Source organism: Urocitellus parryii, chromosome 9 (assembly GCF_045843805.1).
Source record: "Urocitellus parryii isolate mUroPar1 chromosome 9, mUroPar1.hap1, whole genome shotgun sequence".
Lineage (NCBI taxonomy): Eukaryota > Metazoa > Chordata > Mammalia > Rodentia > Sciuridae > Urocitellus > Urocitellus parryii.
The window spans coordinates 29,580,421-29,599,311 of record NC_135539.1 but is presented as its reverse complement, the minus strand read 5'-3'; the positions used below and the strand labels follow the sequence as shown (position 1 = coordinate 29,599,311).

Here is an 18,891-nt window from a genome sequence, read left to right as displayed (position 1 = left end):
TCACTGGGGAGAAACAGGGCTAGGGCAGTGTTGTTGCTAGGACGACTGTTGTAGACCAGCTGGACTCCAGGCTTTTCCTGGTACCCAGCAGGCCAGCTCACTGGCATTGACTACCTCCCCTGACCTCCCACCATTGCTTGCCCACTCTCCAGGCTCTCAGATTGCTGCTGCTTCCTGTGTTATCTTTACCCGGCACTCCAGGGCTCAATGACACAATGTGGTTTGGGGCTGTCTGTGTGACAGTCACTGTGATTTCACAAGGACAGGTGTTGCAAGATGACCTGGTTGAGGGAGACCGGAAGAAGGCATGAAGAGAGCCTCCTTAGATAGGTTTGCAGCAAGCTTAGGGGAGTCCGGGCTCCCAGGCCAGCAGCACAGCAGGGGCGTGGGCCATTGAGGTGGCAGCAAGACTGGGAAGGGGAGGGGTGTGCAGACATCTTTTGTGATCCTGTCACTTCTCACATGGTGCCCACATCAAGCCTCTTGGCCTCACAGGGGCCTCTGGCCTTGAACGTAGTCCTGTTTGTGTGGCTACTAAGGGATCCATCCCATACTTGCCTCTCCTTGGCCAGTATCCACCTCTGGGCAGTGGCCACTGCCTCCCACCACACCAGCTGATCTGCAAAGAAGTTTCCTGACCCTGGATGGGACTTTGGCTGACCAACAGACACCTGAGCAGACCCTGCACACCTTGCCAGATGCCCATCCACCCATCCTTGGAAATCCCTGCATCTTGCTCTCAGCACGGCCTTTGAAAAAGTGCTCAAGGGCCAGGTGTGATGGCATATGCCTGTAATCCCAGCAGCTTGGGAAGCTGTGGCAGAAGTTTCATGAGTTCAAAGCAAGTTGTACTGAACAACACAGTGAAACCCTGTGTCTAAATAAAATACAAAATAGGGGGGCAGGGGTTATAGGTAAGTGGTAGAGCACTTGCCTAGCACATGTGAGGCACTGGGCTCAATCCTCAGCACCAAATAAAAATAAATAAATAATGGTATTGTATCCATCTACAACTAAAAAATATATTTTTAAAAAAATATAATACAGGGCTGGGGATATGGCTCAGTGTCTGAGTGCCCTTGAGTTCAATCCCCCGGTACCTACCCTCCAAAAAAAGGAAAGGTGCTAAGGGATCCCAGTACCACACACAGCAGGCTGTCTTCTCCAGTATTCAGCTCAGAAAAGGGCCCCATTTTCAGGAAGCCCTGCCCTCTTCTGCTCAGGCTGCCTTTAAGAACTAGTCTAAGAACCAGGTTTCCTTGTTTCTGTTCTCTATCTGAGGGAGCCCTTTCCCAATACCTTTTCTCTTTCTGGTACTGGGGATTGAACCCAGGGGCATTCAACTACTGAGTCACAGCCACATCCCCAGCCCTTTTTATTTTGAGACAGGGTCTCACTAAATTGCCAGATCTGGCTTTGAACTTGCAATCCTCCTGCCTCAGCCTCCAGAGATGCTGGGATTACAGGCCTGTGCCACCACTCCCAGCCCAATACCTTCTTCTTTTTTTTTTTTTTTTTTAAAGAGAAAGTGAGGAGAGAGAGAGAGAGAGAATTTTTTTTAATATTTATTTTTTAGTTCTTGGGGGACACAACATCTTTGTTGGTATGTGGTGCTGAGGATCGAACCCGGGCCGCACGCATGCCAGGCCAGCGGGCTACCGCTTGAGCCATCCCCAGCCCCTCAATACCTTCTTTAACAGAAGCCACAGCTTGACCTCTTCCCCATCAGGCCCTCAGTTTTCCCCTGCAGTAATATTGCTTGCCCATGGGAATGAGATCATATACTCCACTGAAGTCTGATAAGGCCCCATCCTTATGAGACTTTATATGTCACCTGGGCTTGTCTGAAGGTGTGCACTGGCCAGCACTATCCTTCCCCTGAACTGTGCAGTGGTCCTGAGAGAATTGAGGCACAAAAATGTCCAACCCTCCAGCCCCAGCCAAACTTCTCAGTATGCAAAGGGCAAAGAGGACATGCACAAGGGAGCCCACACTTCTGTGAGCAGTGTCTTTAGCTGGTCCGGGTAGCATTTTCGGGGTGTGATGGTGAGGAGGGGGCTGAAAGCAATGGAGCAGCATGGAGGTGTCCCTGAGAGATGGCCTCTTTCTCTGCAGGTCCTTCCGTGGCTACTTAGGGATTCTGGGGAGTATGATCTGTGCACAAGTCTACCTATCCTAAAACACCTCCTGTCACCCCAAACCCACAGACAAACTTAACCTGCAACTCAGAAATCAGACCAGCCCACAGCTCAGCAGCCATGGCTGTCGGGGCGATTTGCAGGAAAAAGCACAAAATCGTCTCTGAATGGGAAGAGTGTACACAGGAGACCGACGCCTAGTGGTCCAGTGGAGTAATTAAGGCCGGAGGGGAGGCTGCTGTAAGGATGGCCCTCTTGGCCACCCTCTAATCGCTAGCGCCATCACCGCGAAGTCCAATCACACCCGCCTCACACATTGCTTTCGCGTAGCTCCTGCCTGCAGCAGGCGCTGCCCTTCTCCGCCCCCACAACTGGTCAGTTGATTGGCGGAGACGACAGCACAGTCCCCGCCCCTGCTAAGGCATCGTCCCCAGGGGCGCAGGACCCCTCGTCTCCACTTGCAGACTCCAACTCCTGCGCCCAGGTGAGCGAGGGTAAACCTCGAGTGGGTGGGGATTCCGGCAGCGGTCGGCGTAGGGCGGGAGGGACGGGACCCAGCAGGGTCAACCGCGGAGGCCCTAGGGAGCTCTGGGTGTCACAGGCTACTGGGCAGCCACTGAGACACACGCTGTGTGTGTGTCCCAAACTTTAGAGAGCCGGGGAGAGTCGCCGGCACCTAGACGGTCGCAGCCTGTGGGGTCGCTGCTCTCCCTCCTGGACCTGACACATCAACCCCACTTCTGCTGGCCTTTCCCAGCGGTCCAGGGAACTAGACCCAGCGGATCGGCTATTCGCCGGCCCACTTTATTGCCTGTGGCCCGGGATGAACGCCGCAGGCGGCGGCCCCACAGCCACCCAGGAGTTGGAGTCAGCGGACGTGCCCCTCTGCCCGCCGCTGCCCTGGCCCTGTCCGGCAGACGTGCGGCTCTGCGGCCACCTACGGAAGCAGAAGTCCCAGCGCCGCCGGTTCTTCGTGCTGCGGGAGGACCCGCCGCGCCTCGAGTGCTATGAGAGTGAGAAGAAGTTCCGCTCCGGCTGTAGCGGCGGGGCGCAGCCCCGGCGCAGCGTGAGCCTGGCGGGCGCGTGCACCATCAGTAAGCGCGCGGACGCGCGCCAGCGCCACTTGATCGTTCTCTACACGCGCGACAGCAGCCTGGGCGTCGCAGCGGCCAGCGAGGCGGAGCAACAGGTGTGGTACAATGCCATGCTCGAGGTGCGCGCCGCCGCCGCCGCCGCCGCGGGTGAGGCTGGAACACGGGCTGTCAAGCCCCGGGCCATCAGGAGGGTTAGGGCGGTGGGGTTGCAGACCTGGTTTATCCGAAACCTGTCCCTCTCACAGGTCAACTCCCGAAAGTTCAAATATTAAGCGTTTACACGTCTCCAATTCTCCGGGGACGGTGACTCCAACCTCCCGCCCAAGGAATCCCCTGTGATAAGCCCGTTGTCCTTCCAGGTCCCAGCTCCCACGAAGACCCCGGGGCCTCGATCCTCGCTCCTTTCCAGGACGTCTGGCCTGTGACGCTGCGGCCCAAGGGTCTGGGGCGAACACGAGGCCTGGGCAGCGGCGACTACCGCCTATGCCTGGGTTCCGGGTCCCTGAGCCTACTGCGGAAGCCGGGGGGCAGAGGATCCCGGGACACCCAGGCATTGTCGCCACCCGCCCTGCGCCTATCCCTGCTCTGCGTGCGCCGCTGCGGCCACGCAGACTCTTTCTTCTTCCTGGAGCTTGGCCGCTCGGCGCCCACAGGTCCCGGGGAACTGTGGCTGCAGGCACCCGATTCTGTAGTGGCCCAAAGCATCCACGAGACAGTCCTGGCCGCTATGAAGAGACTCGGAGGCAGTGGTGCCAGTGGCAGGCCTGAGCCACCGTCCAGGGATCCTCCAAAGAGCATCTCCAGACCCCCTGTCCCCCAACCTTATGAATCCCCAGCCTCTGCAGCCCAGCCAAGAGGCTTGGTTGAGAGGATGGAGCAAGCAACCCTTAAGACCTTGGCAAGGCTGGGAGTGGCAGCTTCGTACCCCAAGGAGTCCGATGGGGGTGCGAGCTACATTACTATGGGAGCCAGGAGTGACTATGAGCACATGGGGGTTAGAGAGGCAGACGGCTATGTGGTAATGGGGCCCACAGGTCTTCCTCTCGCTGACAGCGATACTGCCCACCAGACCCTTCCAGATTGGGGAGGCACGGAGTACATGCCCATGAAGAGCTTTCCACCAGAGCACTTTTCCTACAAGTCCAAGGCCCAGAAGCCTGCACCAGAGCATAGCAGCAAAAGGGACGGCTGGGGACCTGCAGGTGCTCGGCCCTGCTCTCTGCCGCCGTCAAAGCTGGCTGGGGAGTACGTGTGCATTAAGTATGGGGCTCCAGACTTGGTAGAAAAGGACACTGCTAGGCTGGCGCCCTCCGATGGCTACCTCAATTATGTCGACCTGGACCTGGTCCCTCCTCTAGACGCTCGTGGCCACGGCCCAAGGGCCGGCCCGCACAGCTACGCGCGCATCGAGTTCTAGAACCTCTGGGAGGCGCCGGTGAGCAGACGGGGGCACTGGCCAGCGGAAGAATGTGAAACTCGCCAAAGTTACCAATGTCCCCCATCCCGCTCATGCCTTCTAACACCCCCTACCGCGACTAAAAGGCCAAAGTCTTGACCTCCAATCTGAGACTTGCAGAGGCACTGGGTTGCCCCTTGGCCAGCTCTGTTCTTTTAAGGGAGAGAATTCTAGAACCTCTTCTACCTCCCCCCAACCTACCTCTTCCCCAAATTATAAACTTCTGGACTTTCTCAATTGAAACCCTGATCCTGTTTCCCTAAAGAGTTCCTAGAGAATCAGACTCAGGTGGGCTCTTAGGCCACAGATGAAGGTTCCTGTTTGGCTTGGTGTTCCTGCACACACCTGCAGTGCCTTAGTGTGAATTCCTGGGGCCCTAGCTCAAGAAGAATGGAAGGATCTTAAAACACCCGGCCTCCTTCTTAGTCCACCGCTCCCAGTCAAGCACAAGCCAGCAGAGCTGACCAAGTCCTTGCTTCCTATAGGTTCATCCCCAACTCTGTATTGTGGACCATCCCCCACCTATTAAAGGTACCCTGCTGGGTAACTGTCCTAGGTTGGTGGATTTCCCTGCCCCATGGTGATGGGGCAATGAGAGATAAGAATTTGAGGGAAGGACAGTCAATGCCATAGTAGAGGACGAGAGCCACTCCTGCCTCTATTCTGCCACCTGTCACAGGGAGCTTGTTTTGCAAACCAACAGTTTTATTGTCAACAGAACCTGCCTGGTGAAGTGGGAGGCCCACTCTGCCCCAGGGGCCTATGGACAATGGGTGTCTTGGGTCTGTGGAAGTGGTGGGTCAGTGTTTCCAGAACACCTTTGGCTACCACCGGGGCCTGGGTGGTCAGAAACAGGAACAGGGGCTGTGCAGCTGGCAGGGATCAGGGAAGCTGGTGGGGAGCTGGGTCTCGGATCCCCTTGACTCATCTGCAGCAGGCCAGTGAGGGCGATCAGTTCCGGCCCACTGAGCCAAGCAGTGGAGCAGCCCTGGGATGCAGAGGGGCAGACTGAGGGGGACATTATGGGGGGCGGCAGCAGCAGCTTCAGCGAGCCCATGTTCTGAAGAGAGAGAAGGGAAATGTTTCCTCCCAGGCTCCAAAGAAAGGCTCAATGGGGGAGGGGTGTCAGGGTGGCAGAGGACAGTCACTCTCACCTGCTGAGGGGGCTTAGACAGGTACAGGGGTACACGCTGCCCACAAGGTAGCAGAGGGTCCAAAAGAAAGACATCTTCACAGCACATCACTGGGAGCCCTGAGGAAGAGAGCCTGCTAGGGGGGCAGCAGGGGACTCCCAACCCAGCACCAGGATGCTAGTGGAGTCTAGACCACTCCTCGGGAGCGGAAAGCACTAGGGAAGTACCTGCATCCCTGGGCGACTGCTCTTCATTCTGATGCCCTGGAGTGGGGGCCAGGGGCCTGGCAGCCCCGCCTGAGACCTCGTACATGGGCCAGAAGGAGGGATGACACAGTGTCCGGCTTGAGAAGGAGGCACCTGACCCACAGCTGGATCCCTGTGGAGCAGGAAAGTCACTGGAGCCTCAGTCCCTTCCCAGGACATCCTGCCACCCTGAGCCAGAGCCACACAGTCCTCCCAACTCACCCACACCAGCCGAGGTCTTGGTTTAGCCTCATAGTTGGGGTCCCAGGGTGACAGCAGGGTCATCCTTGAGGGGGCCACCTCCCAAGCCACCTGGGGGGAAAGTGGGAAGGGGGGCCAACTGAAGAGATTAGAACAGGCTCAGAGTCAGGGAGCCGGTCTTGAGGGTAGAGGTAGCCAGGCCTGTGCCTACCTTGGGTTTCTGGGGACCGCTGGGTAGCCTGGCCTGGGGGTGGCGGGCCAGCTGCTGCTCTCTCCCGCTCCAGGAAGGACCCAGGGCCTGGGGCTGCTGGCTGGGGAAGAGAAGGAGATGCTTCACTCACCATCCCCTTTCCAAACACTTCCTTGGGCTTAGTGGCAAGGCCAAGTGTGCCTGATCCCAGGGGAGACTGAATTTACACAAAGGAGGAGGGTCCCCTGTTGTTTGCCCCCCCAGGGGCCCCAGCCAAGCCCCTCACCTGTCCTGTGGGGATGTTCCTGGCTCCCCCGGAGCTTCCTCTCCAGAGCTCCAGGCCTCCCCTTGGTCACTGCCCGCCAAAGGGCCTGGTTCCTCCTGCGACTCCTCCTTGCCCGTGCCCCATGGCTGAGGGGGCCAGGGCAACATGCTGCGTCTGGGGGAGCACGGGGCAGCGCCGCTGTGCCCCCACGTCCGCTTCCCGCGGGCCCCGCTTGGCCTCCCTCAACCTACAGCCGGGCCGTGTGCACAAGCCTAGGTCCACGGCCCACTTCTGAGGCCTAGCCACGACGCCTCGCCCGACGCCAGCGCCGTCTCCCTACCACGTGGCGCGAGCTCCCGCCGGGCTCCACCGGCGCCCCCTGGCGGCAGGGTCCACCAGCCCGACCCTGCCCCGTGCCCGGCATGGGCGCACTCAGGAGGGCACTTCAGGCCCCGCCTGCCCTGTGGAGAAGGGCGTCCAAGTTCCCGCTGCTCCCTGACAGACACACTCACACCAGAGGGCCAACCTAGGGGGCTTCCAGCTTCTCTTTATTGCGCTCACAACATCATGTCGGGTCTTCCATCCAGACCCTCAGCTGCAGGAGGTTCCAGGGCAGAGGGGAGCCCCAGGCCCAGGGTCAGGCCGGAGGCCACCCTCACCAAGTCCTTGTTAGTGAGGTCTTCGGTTCCGGGGTCAGGTGGCCCTGCACCCTACCTCCACCCCTAAGGCCGTTCCAGCAGTGCGTGGAGGACAGCAGCGATGTGGGGGAGACCCCTTCCAGGGGCCGCCTCCTCTTCCAGGATGTGGTGGGGCTGGCACAGGGACTCCTGGGGGGAGGGGCCCAGGTTAATTTCCCCCTGGTACCCCCTCCACTCAGGTTCCCTGTCCCGGGCAAGGTGTTAAGAGGTGAAGGTCGGGGACATCCTGGTAGACACTGTGTCCACAGCTTGGGGACAAATGATGCACATGAAAGCTGTCAGCAGGTAACAAAAAGGAGGTAACATACAGGACCAAGGTTCAGGGGGCAGGGGAGACCTGTCATTTCCAGAGGCAAATGCTGGAACAGGCAAGCTGGCACATGGAGCCCAAGGGGCCCCACCAGGACTGAGCCTGGCCACAGGAGGAGCAAATGCAAACACACAGGCAGCCACAGTCTGTACAGTTTATACACAGAGCCAGGGACCCAGCCTGGGCCCCACATCCGCTACAAATATAGAGTTCTTTCTACAAAATAGAGATAATTTAGCCCCCCATAGCAGCTAGTGGGGGGGGGGGGAAAGGAGGGGAAGGAAGAACCAAGCTCCCGCCCCTCCGGGGGTGGGGGGTCAGAGGGCGGGGCCTGGCTGGGTGGGAAAACAACAGGAAGGTACCATCAGCACTGAGGGTGAGGGGCAGTGAGTGAGGGGCTACAGGAGGGGGCCCAGAGGCAGGGGGCCCAGCTCTGGGGATACCAGAGTGGGGCCTCTGAGGTCAGTGTTTGTGAGGGGGGTACACTAGTGTCTTTGGTAGGGGCTGAAGGCACCACTGGTGGGGATGGGGGTTGAACAGGAGTCTTATAAATAGAAATGGGGGGTGACTTCAGTCCTAGGAACCCAGGAGCCAGGTGTAGACGACACAGAGCAGCAGCATGAGGACGACGTAGAAGAAGACGAAGCCACCCAGACCAGAGGGGGGCCAGACAGGCGGGGGGGCCTTGCCCCCCACCCGCTTCACAGCCTCTAATGTGGTCCACAGCCCCTGGGTGGTGCCCTGGAGGAGATCCGAGGGCGAGCACAGGTCAGCCTGGGAAGGGAAGGTAGGGCAGATGGACAAGGACAAAGGACAGATGTCAGCAGCAGCAGCCAGTCCTTCCCACCCCTGCCCTCACATGCCAAGGCCAGAGCCATGCCAACATGCAGACATGCAGGGCGGGGAGACGTGCGGGTGGTGGCATGTGATATGCTTCCTCTAGGAGCAGACACCCCTGTGAACAGAACCCTGCCATCCATGCAATGTGACCAGCTGAGCCCAGGATACTGCCACCCTCTACTGCAGACAATAGCCCCCATACATACCTCAGGTACCCCCATTTTTCGACAGGCTTCTAAGAAACTCTCCACATTCTTCCGAGACTTGAGGGCACTGAGCTTTGGCTGAGGATGGGTAAAGAAAGAAAAGAGAGTAAGGGAGAGGCCACAGAAGTCCCTGACCCATCCCCTATTTCCTCCCTGCACCCCAACTGACCACAGCAGGTGAGGGTACATGAATGAAGGGTACAGAGCGAGGCCGTAGCTGATTGGCCAGCTGACAGAGGATGACCCCATTGGCCAGAGCCTCGCCCAGGTCCTCAGGCAAGGGCTGCTGCAGCCGTGACTCAAGGACCTGGGAGTAAGGGAGAGAGAAGCAGATGGGGTCAGTCAATAGGGAATGCACAAGTTCCCCTCTTCTACCTCACAGGAGGGCCAGGGTGAGAAAGGGTGTTGAGGGAGGGAAGAAGCTGGAGGAGTCACCATGCTGAGCCCAGGCCCAGCCCCTGAAGGTTCTACCTCTGCTTACCTGGCGCACTTGAGATATTAATTCCTTCTCATCTGGAACCTGGGGTGCTGGCCGAGGTCTCAAAACAGAGTCTGGGGAGGATGGGCCTAAGAAGAAGAGGAAGGCATGGGCTGTCTCCACTACACACCATTGACTGCAGCCAGCTGTCAGTGTCCGGCACCCACACTTCTTGTCTCTCTGCTTGTGGGATTTTCAACACAAAGGGACAACAGACCCAGAAAGCTTGCAGACCAGTGTGTGGCACTAGTCTCATGGTCAGGGCTTGCTGAAGGTAGGCAGTACTGGGGAGAACGGGGAGACCCACCTGAACCACTCTGAGAGGAGGAACGGAAGAGGAAACTGTTTGGTCTCTGAATGGAGCCTAGTGGCCGGGGAACAGGTGCTGTCGCTGGGGGCCAAAGTCAGGGAGAAGGACAGGTGAGAAAGACATCCCCTCGGTGTCCCACTCTTCCCTCAGGACACCAGGTCCCAATCACCCCCATCTCTTCCCAAAGTCTCTGTCCTACCTGGTCCAGTCATAGGCAGGGACTCCTGGGGGAGAGGGGCAGGCACAGGGACTCCCTGCCCCCCTGAAGTTCCCGGTTGTGGTTGTATGGTATTAGACTTAGGCAGCCCGCTGAGACACAGAAAGGGAATTAAAAGGGAGGATCAAGGAAAAGGTTTGTGGGCAGAGGTCACAGGGACGAAACCTACTTGTAAGTAGCCTGAGTGGATGAGGCAGCAGCACCTCCCCCAGCAGCCCTGATCCCCAGCTTCAGGAAACTAGAAGAAGATAGAGGGGGGAGTCAGCTGTGCCAGGCAGCCCACGGACCTGAGGGGCAGAGCAGCTCAGGAGGTGCCTGTGTCCACCCAGTCCCAGACCACTGTCCAGCAATAGCTCCAGTCTGTCCTAAACCCACACCTGTCCTTCCTGGGGGCCCCCCATCCCCCACTCTGCTGTTGCTGCTGCTGCTGCCTCCGTTCACGCTCCTGCCACAACTGCAAAGTGTCAGGGCGCCGGCGTTCCTCCCCTGCTGGGTCCTCCCGCCTAAGGATGAAGACAAAGCAAGAAAGAAATACTGGCAGTCAGGGAAAGGGGAGGGGCCCAGGGACTGCAATATAGGGCAATGTGGGCTAGGAGCTGGGCTACCTGCTGCTCAGTGCCCTCTCCCCGTCCCCTGCAGCAGGGCTTAATTCAGGTGGCTGCTGTTCCTGAAAAGAGAACACAGTAAAGCTGAAGGAATCCCTGGTCCCCAGAGACTGCACCACCTCCCTCCCTCCAGCTCCCCTCCTGGAGGAGGGGCATGGCTGGTCCTCACCTCAGCAGCACCTCGCTCTTCATCTTCTCCAGGGACATGGCTATCAATGAAGTCAACCTGCTCTGGGTCTCCATCAGCTGGAGGGGAAGAAAACATCAGTCAGCAAGCAGATGGGGGCCTTTGGGCCCTCGTCCTCCCTGTGCCTCCCTGGCCCCACTCCACTACTCACCAGAGCCATCTTCTCTCCGTTCTTTGGGGGCCCGAGGTTCCCGGGCCAGCTCTGAGATCCGGAATGACAGCTCTGAAAATTCATCTGTTGACTGTAAAGGCAGAAGCACATATGGGAGGTGGGCTCTCTGCAGTGCTGGGGATTCACAGGGGGTCTTGTGAGGGACTGAGAGTAGGGTCTGGGATGGTGGACAGAGGGAAAGAAGAGCTCTAGCCACTGCCTGTCACTCTGAGAGCCAGAGGTAGGAGGCAAAATGCCCCCCAGTGCAGAGGTTCTCTCCCAGGGCTGCCACCACCAATCACCCTTGGAAAAGAGCCTTACCTCATTACCAGACCACCTCTTGCTGCCGCTGTCGACGCTGTGGAAGCCTGAGTCCAGCCCACCATCGTACCGCCGTCCCGGGAATAAATCCTCAGCAGGGCTGGGGCCAGCCAGGGAGATCTGGTCAGCCCCATGCTGACAGCACCCACATCCTCCTACAGGAAATGAGGGGGTCTCTGGGGCCAGGAGGGGGCATGAAAATGCAAGGGCTTCCTTCCTTCCCACTGGGACTTACCAGGGACTAAAACTTGGGGGGCGGGAAGGGACCAGGTCCCCCAGGGCAGCCCCACGACGCGCAGCCTCTGTTGATAAGTACTTAAAGATGTGAAGCTTCCCCTTCAGGCAGATCTGCATAAGGAGGCGCAGGAAGGAGAGTGAGGGGGAAAAGCAGCTTTCCAGATCTGGCTACCAAAGGTACCACAGTAACGGCCCCACTCCTGCCTAACTTCATCCCTGTCCCCAGGGTCCACCCAGCACCTCACCTGAGCAGGCGGGCATTGCAGGGGGTTGCTGTCCAACAGAATGACCTGCAGGTGCCTGAGGCGGCAGAAGGAGACCGGGATGTGGGAGACACGGTTACAGGAGAAATCCAGGCGGACCAGAGGAAGGTCCCCCAGCTCTGGGGGTGGGTGAGGGAAGAGTCAGGAGCAGACCGAGTCTGGGACCTTGTGCTCCCTTCCTCACCCTTTGTTCTGGTGGGTTGGTCACCCCTGACACCATCACAGCCTCTGCCCTAGCTGGCTCAGGTCAATCCCCAGAAGCAATCTTCCTGGTCCTCTTCTTATTCACATCTGGTCCCTACAAGGCCTATCTAGACTTGAGTTCCTACCCAGCCCTCACCTGTCTATCAATACTGCAACTGATCCCTCATTCTCAAGTGATCAGCATAAGACATGAGTCAAACAGTGATGCCCACTGCTCAAAATCTTCCTGTGCTATCCAGTCAGGACTACTGAGGCTGCCTGAGCTGTGCCCTCCCCAAGAGCACCCACTGGCTGCAGCCTCATCTCCCTGTGCTAGCCAGGACCTGCACCTTGGGCAAGGCTCAGTCTGTCCACAGAGAGGGTGACTTTTGTTATTTCTCAAAAATGCAGAGTCTGGATTTGTGGCAGCCCTAGACACAGAATAGAAAAGCACAGCCCCTATCCAAGTGTGACCAAGGCTGTCATGATCCCCCTGCACTCCCATTTCCCACCTTGCTGCCCGCCCATCTGGATTCTCAGTTTCTGGGCCTTTCCACATCCTCTACACTCAGCTGGGAATAAACATGCAACTCCATCTTCCAAGTCTATGTATCTTTCAAGGTTCACCTTAAGGGTCCATGAATCTTTCTAGACACCTCAGGGTCATGGAATTCATTGCTCTTTCTTTGTGTTCCCAAGGCATTTTGCTTGGATCTCTTTTTATGGCCCAGGGAAAGCCCTGAACAAATGTTTATTTGTACACCTACTGCTATGGGTTGAATGTGTCCCCTAAATTTCATGAGTTGGAAACTAATCTCCAAATTCATATGTAATGGTGTTTGGAGGTAGAACCTGCGGGAGATGACTAGGTCATGGGAGCTCTGTCCTCATGAATGGACTAATCCATTGATGGATTAATGGGTTATTGAGGGAGTGGTTTTGTTATAAAAGCACGCTCTCTCTGGCTTGCTTGCTGTCTTGCCACGTGATGCAGTACAAGGGCCTTGCCAGTTGCTGAGCAGATGCTGGTGCTCTGCTCTTGGACTTCCCAACCTCTAAAACCATGGGCCAAAAACTGTTATTCTTTTTTTTAAGGGCAGAGTGGGTACTGGAGATTGAACATAGGGGTGCTTTTACCACTGAGCTGCATCCCCAGTCCTTTTTATTTTTTTGATAGTCTCACCAAGTTACTGAGGATCTCACTAAATTACTGAAGCTGAGTTCTAACTTGTGATCCTCCTGCCTCAGCCTCCCAAGTTACTGGGATTATAGTCATGCAACAGTGCACCTGTCTAAACTGCTGTTCTTCACAAATTACTTGGTTTCAGATATTTTGCTACAGAAACAGAATATGGTTCAAGATGCCTACTGACTTATAAGAAAGAGAGAAGGTACAGGAAAGGGTGGGGAAGGCAAAGAAAATGAATAATCATCTGACTCCCCTCTTGTTCTTCAAAACCAAGTTCATACCCTTCCTGCCTTGGCCTGGCTTGCCATTCTAACTGCAACCACTTCCCTGCTGGAGGATGCTCCTTCCCATCTCCAACCCTTGCACATGGTGGTTCCTCTGCATGGATAAAGGATGGAGAATTCTCCTTCCAAGGTCAGTTTATGCCATGCCAGAGCCTCTGGGGAGAAGTCCTCCTCAGGTTTCCCAAGCAGAGCCCTGCCACCCCGCTAGCTCCCAGGGCTCAGCATCCTGCTCTAATGGTTCTCTATAAATTTCCCCATTAAACCATTAAGCCCTTGATTGTTGGCTCAGATCTTAATCACATCACCCACATCTATTTGGCTCTCACATCTACCTGCCTTTTATGTAAAATGCAGGAAGCGCATGCACACACACACAAAAACAGTGCTGCCAAATAAAAGAAGGTGTGCCTTCTCCCAAGCAGAGGCTATCAAATGTTGTTGTGTCACAATTAGCTGGCTAGAATGGGGCCGCTTAGCATGACTTCTGATTCAGAGCCCTGGGGAGGAAGCGCAGAGCAAGGTAGGGTTAATGGTGATACTGGGTGACTGTGAAGGCCCCTTCTAACCTTGAGATTTTACGTGGAGCTAACCCACTCACTTACTCCCCTGTCTGTGCCTGTTCCCGTATTTGTAAAACAGAGATTGTAATCCATGCTTTACCAGCCTCAGAGGGTTGCTTGAACATAGCAAATAAAACCATTTATAGTTTGCTTTAAATACTGTAAAACCCAGTACAACTAAGACATGATTCTTCTTCAAACATTTCTTGCCTGTGACTTCTTCAAAGTAGATGCATTATTTCAGACTGAATTCTTGTTTCCCCCAAATTCATATGTTGAAATGAATGGTGTGGGTCACTTGGGTGGCAATGGAGGTCATGAGGGTAGAGCCCTCAAGAATGGATTAGTGCTCTTATAAAAGAGACCTCAGACAGTTCTCCTTCCTGCTTTCCACAATTAAAAGCTGGCAGTCCCAGAAAACTTGGCAATAAGAAGAGGGCTCTCACCAGAACCTGACCACACAGGTACCCTAATCTTGGTCTCCTAGCTTCCAAATTGAGAAATAAGTTTCTGTTGTTTATAAGCCACCCAGCCTATGGTATCTTTGTTGCAGCAGCCTGAGATGACGAACACACACACATGCATGCCCCTCATCCAATTCTTCATTTTCCTTACCATCAGGCAGGGTGCTGAGCTGATTCCTTCGAACATTGAGATCCCGCAGGGAACGAAGGCTACACAGCTCCACAGGAAGGGATTGCAGCTCATTGCTGCTTACATCCTGAAATCAAGAAAGTAGCTGGGAAGGGGTCATAAGACTAGGATCATCAGAAACTGTCCTCTTGTCTTTCCTGGCTACTGGCCTTTAGTCCAAGCCTTTCCTCAAAGATACTTCCTGCTTTCCCCAGATTCTCCCCCAAAGATCTCTAGTGCCTGGCTCTACAGTCCCTCTTCTAGCCCTGTTTCCCATCCTCACAAGCTGTCGCAGGCTTCCCAAGGTGCCAATGTCGGGAGGCAGGGCTCCCAGCTTGTTGTTGCTGACAATAAGCACTCGCAAGGGCAGCTGGCAGATGTATGGTGGCAGCGATGACAGCTGGTTTCGACTGTGAAGGGAGAAAAGAAGCAGGCTCACTCCCCAGTCACAGCATCCCAGCACTGCCCACTTTTCAGGGACAGGAAGGGTCATTCAGGGTACTAAGCACTGGTTCTTTAAGCCAATAAAGACCAGCTGCCTCCCTACCTGAGGTTGAGGTAGGTAAGGGCTGTGAGATTCCCCAAGGCTGGGTTCAGGCATCTCAGGCAATTGTGGTAGAGGCTCAGGCCCTCCAGAGACACCAGCTGGCATGCTGCCTCAGGCACCTCGGGAAACCGGTTCCGGGACAGGTCTGGGGAAATCAAGTGCCAGGGGAGAGCTGTGGAAAGGCCAGTCCTGCATAGGGGTACTTTGAATGTCCTCTGGATCAGACATACTGCTCTCCATCCCCAGAAGACCTAAAGAATCAAGCCCATAAATCTGGGCTTCTGGAGAGACAACAAAGCCTTCTGCAAACTGGAGTACACACCAAGCATGACCAGAAACGCAAAGGGAAGGCAAAGACCTTAGGGTCACCAGGCTGGAGAAGCCCAGATTTGGGGCAGGATAGAGATACACCAATCTCCAGATGAAGAGCTCTCCTGGAAGGGTGGCTGGATTTTGTAACTCTTACAGTCCCTTATGTTCTGAGATGCCTGGAGAGATAGAAGGCAAAAGGTCACAGGAGAGGATTATGGTCCCAAGAAAACAGTAAGGTGGGAGCTAAGGCATGGTAAAGCATGTGGCTAGCATACACAAGGCCTTGGGTTCAAGTCCCAGCACCAAAAAGTAAAGAAAGAAAGAAGTAAAGAAATGGTAAAATGACAGGCTGGAAAGCTCAGAGAGAGAATATGAAAAATACCTGGGGAGAGTCCTCCTGGCAGAGTCCTCCTTCAACCTCAATCTGTTTTCAACACACGGAGAACCAGGGGTCACTATATCCTGGTTTTAGAGATTAAGAAAGGCCCTAGCACTGGATACAAGTTTTTGTTTGTTTTTCACTAGCCCCAGAACCAAAGGACCCTGAAGTTCCATACTCCCAAAGACAGAGAGGCAAAGGGAGAAGGCTGAGATGAACAGAGAGCCAGTGTCCTCAGGTCCTTCCCCCCTAGGCTCCCCTGCCTCAGGGTTGGCCTCCTTTTCACCCTCTTCTAGGCCACTGGTCTTCCTCTACTTCCCCTCTGACTGACCCAGCCCTCAAGAGTTCGGGCTCCTTTGTATGTTATCTCAAGCAAGTCAAGGAGTATGGGGACAGAGGGGGAAGAGGAGGTGAGAGGAGGGAAGGAGCTGTTACCCACTCTATCTCAAGCAGTATCTTGTCATGGCAGTGCCAGGAGGCAGGACTGGAGATGCCCTTCAGACTGGAGACACTGGCTGCATAGACCTATATAAGTCAGTGTCTGTTTGCTCAGCCCAGTCTCCACTGGGAGGGGCCCAGGCCTGCTGGGGAAGTCCCAGGCAACAGAACTTCTTTGAGGGCCCTCTGGTGGTGTGAGGGGGACCAGGGAGGGAGCAAAAGCAGAGGGGGTGTGGAGAAGCTAGGACATATTCCCCAAGGAAATGAGTCTTGTGACAGGAAATCAAGTGGAAATTATCCATCAGATTGTTTCTGGTAGGCTCTGTTTGCTAGGGTGAGGACAGCCTGATGTCCCAAGAATCACTCCCTCTCCTGCTCTGCTCCAGCCCCGGTACACAGACAGAAGACCTAGCACTAGAGAAGACGGTTCCGGAGAGGGTGGGAGGACAGCATCTGTTCTCCCAACCGCACTCAACACCTGCCTGCTTCCTCTGTGTCTACAAATGTATTTTGTGTGTGTGCATGTGGATGAAGTGGGTGGAGACCAAGTTCTGATGGGGTAAGCTAGGAACGGAAGGGAGCCCAGGCTGGAGGAGGCAGGGCCCAGGGGGCACAGGATGTGGTCTATGAGAGAATGAGCGACACTTCTCCTTTGCTTGAACAGCCCTTCCTCCCCCACCTTAGGACTATTTGGCCTAGGGAACAGTCCATGGGGTTTCAGGGACCTAAGCATAGGAAACATTCAGGGAAGACGAACAGCAGGAGAGAGTTCAGAATGAGTTGGCAGCAGACTGCTGAAGCAGTTTGTCTGAGTTAGAGAGCAAGGAGATGTGGAGGGCAGGGTAAGGGCAACCCTGTGTTTTTGTCACTTCCCCTTTCCACACCAGGCTAGGAGCACTCCATTTGGGGAAAGGGGACAGAAGAGAGAGATCTGGATGAGATGGAACCTACCTGGTCTAGAACCCGGCCCTGAAAGGACCGAGAAGGGCACACAGGGGTTCTAAGGAAGCTGGGATTTTCCCGCTTCACTACACATGCTGCACCCTGAGCCGGAATGCTGGGGGAGGAAGCTGAGAGGGGGCAGAAGTTGGGAGGGGCCCTGGAGTTCTTGGTAGTTTTCCCCAAGAGTCCACTCACTGAGACAGAGCCTCATGAAAGTACAGAATAACATTTGGTCTTTGTCAAAAAACAAGCAACGGGGAGGGGAAAGGGAACAGACGGCAAGTGTCACACAGCTGCTGAGGTCAATCTGGAGCTTGAGGGTTGGAGGGGGGCCTGGGAAGGATAGGAATGGCTTGTGGGGCTCACCCATTTCCTGAACTCACAGCATAGTGAACAAGAAAAGCAAAGAGGTTTAAATTGGTTCTCCCCAAAACAGTAGAGGGAGTGTGTGCTTGGGCCAGCCTGAGTGTTTACAGGTGGTCAGTCACCTGCTTGAAGAAAAATGCACTCTTTCATCCAGCCCCAGAGCCCTGGCCTTGAAGATAAGAAAAAGTGGAGGAGGTTCCTCACACCCCAGCCTAGGCTAGGGTGGAGCTGGGGAATGCAATCCTCCTCTCTGCTGATCCCCACCCCTAGCTGCCAGCCCAAGGTCATAGGTTGCCTCCTGAGCAGCTGAGGCCTGACTCACCTGTCAAAGAAGAACCCCCCACCAGCCACCTTCAACGGACACTAGGATGCAGACAGCATGATTAGAGGGATTCTGAGGGCGGAACGTGAAAGAGGAGTCTCCAGAGGCCCAGCACTCCCGGCTAGGAGATATATTTCCTTTTGGCAACTGCCTCAAGTCCTTCGCGGAGGAAAAGCAGAAATTGAAAAGGGAATTCTAGGATCCCTATGAGGTCACAGGCTCCAAAGTGACTTCATAGACACAGGAAAGAGAGTGAGTCTCAAATAAGGGGTTCAGGGATAATGAGCGGAAGAGCATAGGGAGAAGAGTTAAGGGAGGCAGATTTGCTTCTTTCCCATAGGCTGGCTGGGTGAAGAGTAGAGAGGGTCTGGGACTTTAGGGGGCGGGACTACGGCAAAGTAAGCAAAAACATCCCGTTGTTAGAAGCGATCCATGGGAAACGGGTGCCCGGGGCTGCTCGGATCTCGGTGGAAGAGGGTAAGGAGTTGGAGACAACGAGAAGGGAGAGAAAGGTGTAGTTAGAAAAGCCCATGGGGGCTGCTTTATGGAACTAAGGTTGAAGAGGTCATGCAAATGAGCCAACCAGGTGAGGGGCGGGACCACTCTACAGGTGCGCAATATGCAAATAAGAGGGGAAGTGTCTCATAATGCTCGGCCAGAGACTCTGGGTGTTCTGTGTAAACTAGAAGTGCGCTCATTGTCCAGTGGTTCTTACAGCAGGGAGGGGGTGGTCGCAGCCTTATGCCAATTAGGAGGGGCGTGCACCCCCACCGCCAGGTGAAGGGGCGGGTCAAACTCGCAAGCGGGGAGGGGAAACAAGAGGGGGCGGGGCTATGCAAATGAGGGTCGCAGTGAGACCCTGGGCCGGGCGCACTCACCAGCCTGGGTGATGTCTGACAGGTCGTAGCTGCGGGCCGCGCCCCGGGGGAAGTGCTTCAAGCGCCGATTAGACAAGTTAAGGGTCCCGGTGGCCACGGCCTCCTCTAGGGCCCGCTCTGCGCTGCGGCTCCCGGGCAGACCCGGAGACCCTGGCACGGGGATCGTGGCTGCCGACTCCTCACCCCCGGCGGCGAGAGGGGCCGCTACAGCCGCCGCCATCCGCTCCCGGCGGCTCCCGCTGCCTGACTGACGGGACCGGCCGTCCCTCCTTCCCCCTCCCCCTCCTTGGAGCCGCCGTAGTCGCCTCAAGGG

At 55.9% G+C, this 18,891-nt stretch overlaps 3 protein-coding genes across 5 annotated transcripts; 1 reads left to right on the top strand and 2 right to left on the bottom strand.

Annotated features, from left to right (window-relative positions):
• The first annotated feature begins 2,552 nt into the window (after positions 1-2,552).
• LOC113199964 (insulin receptor substrate 2-B-like) lies at positions 2,553-5,203 on the top strand. Its single transcript, XM_026413181.2, has 3 exons — positions 2,553-2,622; positions 2,791-3,379; positions 3,592-5,203. Exons 2-3 carry the CDS (start codon positions 2,962-2,964, stop codon positions 4,647-4,649), a joined length of 1,476 nt encoding a protein of 491 aa, XP_026268966.2. The 5' UTR covers positions 2,553-2,622; positions 2,791-2,961; the 3' UTR covers positions 4,650-5,203.
• Positions 5,204-5,448: 245 nt separating this feature from the next.
• Sap25 (Sin3A associated protein 25) lies at positions 5,449-7,167 on the bottom strand. The gene is made up of 6 exons (XM_026413188.2): positions 6,744-7,167; positions 6,479-6,578; positions 6,289-6,378; positions 6,049-6,199; positions 5,843-5,940; positions 5,449-5,748 (listed from the first exon to the last, which is right to left on the bottom strand). Exons 1-6 carry the CDS (start codon positions 6,887-6,889, stop codon positions 5,449-5,451), a joined length of 885 nt encoding a protein of 294 aa, XP_026268973.2. The 5' UTR covers positions 6,890-7,167.
• An 82-nt stretch (positions 7,168-7,249) lies between these two features.
• On the bottom strand, positions 7,250-18,848 carry Lrch4 (leucine rich repeats and calponin homology domain containing 4). Of its 3 annotated transcripts, none has more exons than XM_026413185.2 (18): positions 18,579-18,848; positions 14,942-15,086; positions 14,678-14,804; positions 14,377-14,482; positions 11,528-11,664; positions 11,281-11,393; positions 11,046-11,145; positions 10,725-10,815; positions 10,556-10,632; positions 10,387-10,448; positions 10,159-10,284; positions 9,951-10,019; positions 9,764-9,873; positions 9,562-9,645; positions 9,258-9,343; positions 8,946-9,083; positions 8,777-8,854; positions 7,250-7,549 (listed from the first exon to the last, which is right to left on the bottom strand). In XM_026413185.2, the coding sequence occupies exons 1-18, from the start codon at positions 18,796-18,798 to the stop codon at positions 7,445-7,447; spliced, it is 1,974 nt and encodes a 657-aa protein (XP_026268970.1). In that variant the 5' UTR covers positions 18,799-18,848; the 3' UTR covers positions 7,250-7,444. The 3 variants fall into 3 exon arrangements, with proteins under 3 accessions (XP_026268970.1, XP_026268969.1, XP_026268971.1); XM_026413184.2 differs by having other exon boundaries at positions 7,457-8,504; XM_026413186.2 differs by lacking the exon at positions 10,159-10,284 and having other exon boundaries at positions 7,457-8,504.
• Between the last annotated feature and the right edge of the window lie 43 nt (positions 18,849-18,891).

What these genes read in the sequence shown, in the direction of transcription:
- LOC113199964 (XM_026413181.2), top strand. Translation starts at nt 2,962, where the DNA reads ATGAACGCCGCAGGCGGCGGCCCCACAGCCACCCAGGAGTTGGAGTCA. An exon ending in CGCCGCCGCCGCCGCCGCGG is followed by an intron (nt 3,380 to 3,591) that starts GTGAGGCTGGAA and finishes TTGTCCTTCCAG; the next exon opens with GTCCCAGCTCCCACGAAGAC.
- Sap25 (XM_026413188.2), bottom strand. Translation starts at nt 6,889, where the DNA reads ATGTTGCCCTGGCCCCCTCAGCCATGGGGCACGGGCAAGGAGGAGTCG. An exon ending in CAAGACCTCGGCTGGTGTGG is followed by an intron (nt 6,200 to 6,288) that starts GTGAGTTGGGAG and finishes CCTGCTCCACAG; the next exon opens with GGATCCAGCTGTGGGTCAGG. An exon ending in TGTCTAAGCCCCCTCAGCAG is followed by an intron (nt 5,749 to 5,842) that starts GTGAGAGTGACT and finishes CTCTCTCTTCAG; the next exon opens with AACATGGGCTCGCTGAAGCT.
- Lrch4 (XM_026413184.2), bottom strand. Translation starts at nt 18,798, where the DNA reads ATGGCGGCGGCTGTAGCGGCCCCTCTCGCCGCCGGGGGTGAGGAGTCG. An exon ending in GCTCAGCACCCTGCCTGATG is followed by an intron (nt 11,665 to 14,376) that starts GTAAGGAAAATG and finishes ACCCACCCCCAG; the next exon opens with AGCTGGGGGACCTTCCTCTG. An exon ending in GAGAGGGCACTGAGCAGCAG is followed by an intron (nt 10,285 to 10,386) that starts GTAGCCCAGCTC and finishes CTTCATCCTTAG; the next exon opens with GCGGGAGGACCCAGCAGGGG.